The sequence below is a fragment of the Cyprinodon variegatus genome, unplaced genomic scaffold (assembly GCF_000732505.1).
Source record: "Cyprinodon variegatus isolate N-32 unplaced genomic scaffold, C_variegatus-1.0 Scaffold930, whole genome shotgun sequence".
NCBI classification, from domain to species: Eukaryota; Metazoa; Chordata; class Actinopteri; order Cyprinodontiformes; family Cyprinodontidae; genus Cyprinodon; species Cyprinodon variegatus.
In genome coordinates, this window is record NW_015151383.1 from 47320 (window position 1) to 49012 (window position 1693).

At 39.2% G+C, this 1693-nt stretch overlaps 1 protein-coding gene across 1 annotated transcript in view; it reads left to right on the forward strand.

The window, feature by feature from the left end:
- slc39a7 (solute carrier family 39 (zinc transporter), member 7) overlaps positions 1–1693 on the forward strand; it is a 19012-nt gene that overhangs the window by 7212 nt on the left and 10107 nt on the right. The window contains 3 exon segments of the mRNA XM_015398355.1: positions 33–113; positions 197–331; positions 703–816. Coding sequence (XP_015253841.1) covers positions 33–113; positions 197–331; positions 703–816 — 330 coding nt within the window.

A 1693-nucleotide genomic window follows, 5' to 3' on the forward strand; every position in this document is an offset into this window, starting at 1 on the left:
AACCTTTTCTCATGTTATTGTGCATTAATTAGAGCCTCATTCCCATCATGAAGATGGAGATGATAAACACTCTCATGGAAGTGAGGAGTCACATGACCACGGTCACTCTCACGGTATTCCCAGCATATTTTTTACTCCTCTTTTGGATGATTACCTGCTGTTTTCCTCTTGTGATCTGGAACATGTTTGTGCACAGGAGCTGCCCACGGACACATGATGTCTGTTGGTCTGTGGGTTCTTGGGGGGATCATCGCCTTCCTGGTTGTGGAAAAATTTGTGCGCCTGCTGAAAGGAGGACACGGGCATGGACATTCCCACAGCCACTCCCACGGTAGGAGAGATGGCTCTGAGCAGAATCATACATTTTTCTTAAGATTTACTTTTAGCGCTTCTTTCAAATGTTTTTTAGCTTCTTGAAATTTCTGGTTCAGTATGTGACTATAGGCTTTGTAATTTGCTTTGGATAAAAGCGTCCACTTAAATGCATAAACATAAAAAAACACTTATTTAAAGAAATATATTCTACAACTTCTCAATATTTCTTTATGCTATGCAGTAATTTGTAGGAGAATATTGGTTCAGCCTCCAATATGCAATTTGACCACTAGGTGTCAGACTCGCCTTGAAACGAACTTAAAGACTGTTGATATAAGGAATTATGTTTGAGGTAAACGGTACATTCCATTTATGCCGCTCTTTCAGCCGCTCCCAAAGAAAAGGACAGTGATGGAGAGGATGAAAAGGAAAACAAGAGAAAAGAGAAGAAACAAAGCAAAGATGCTAAGGTGTCCAAGACTGAGGAGAAAAAGGGCACAGGTGAGTAAACCTTAGACCAATTCCCCAGTCATCACCACCACACAGACACACACACACTGCTACCTTTCTGCCCTGCCTAAATCCTGATTGAGGAAGTTGTTAAATTGTTTCTATTTATAGTATGACACTCTTTCTTGGAAATATGATACTTCCTCTATCACTTATATAGCCTGAAGCCCAGATTCTTAAGGTGCTGAGAGATGTCAGCTGGTATCAGCCAAGCAGGACACTTTATTTTTACAATTAAGGAAGGACAGAAATGTTTCACTTAAAGAAAGACAAACTCTGTCTGGGTACAGAAACTAAAGCAGCCTCATCCATTCTTTTAATTTAGACAAAGATTTTTTATGATAATTACAAGAAATAAATGCAGAAAAACCCTACAATGGACATTAGGGCTGGATAAAAAAATCAATTTAATCGATTCCTTTACATTTTTGCAAAATCGATGTCTAGGGAATGAGATCGATTAGTTTTATAGTGACGCGTGTGACGTTCACATTTAAATGAGCAGGAAAGATGCACTCAAGATGACTTCGAGCCAGATAGCTGCAAATATAGCCAATAGGTTGACTGATGACATTAACAAATGGGGGCTGAACAGCAAACACCCTCTAGCTGTTACAGACAACGCTGCAAATATAGGTTTTGCCGTGAAGATAATGCAGCTCATGCATGTCTACCGTGTCACGTCTGCTTGCTCGAGTGAAGCTTCACTTTTTCACTTTTCACAAAAAAAGTTTGCACTCATGAGACAGTTTTGTTCACATCTCAAGTTTAAATTGTTCGATTTACAAGTTTGCACTTTGTGTATAACCCCTATAATGCCAAATGTATCATATTTGATACATACGGTTTCTGAAATGTTTTGCGTCTG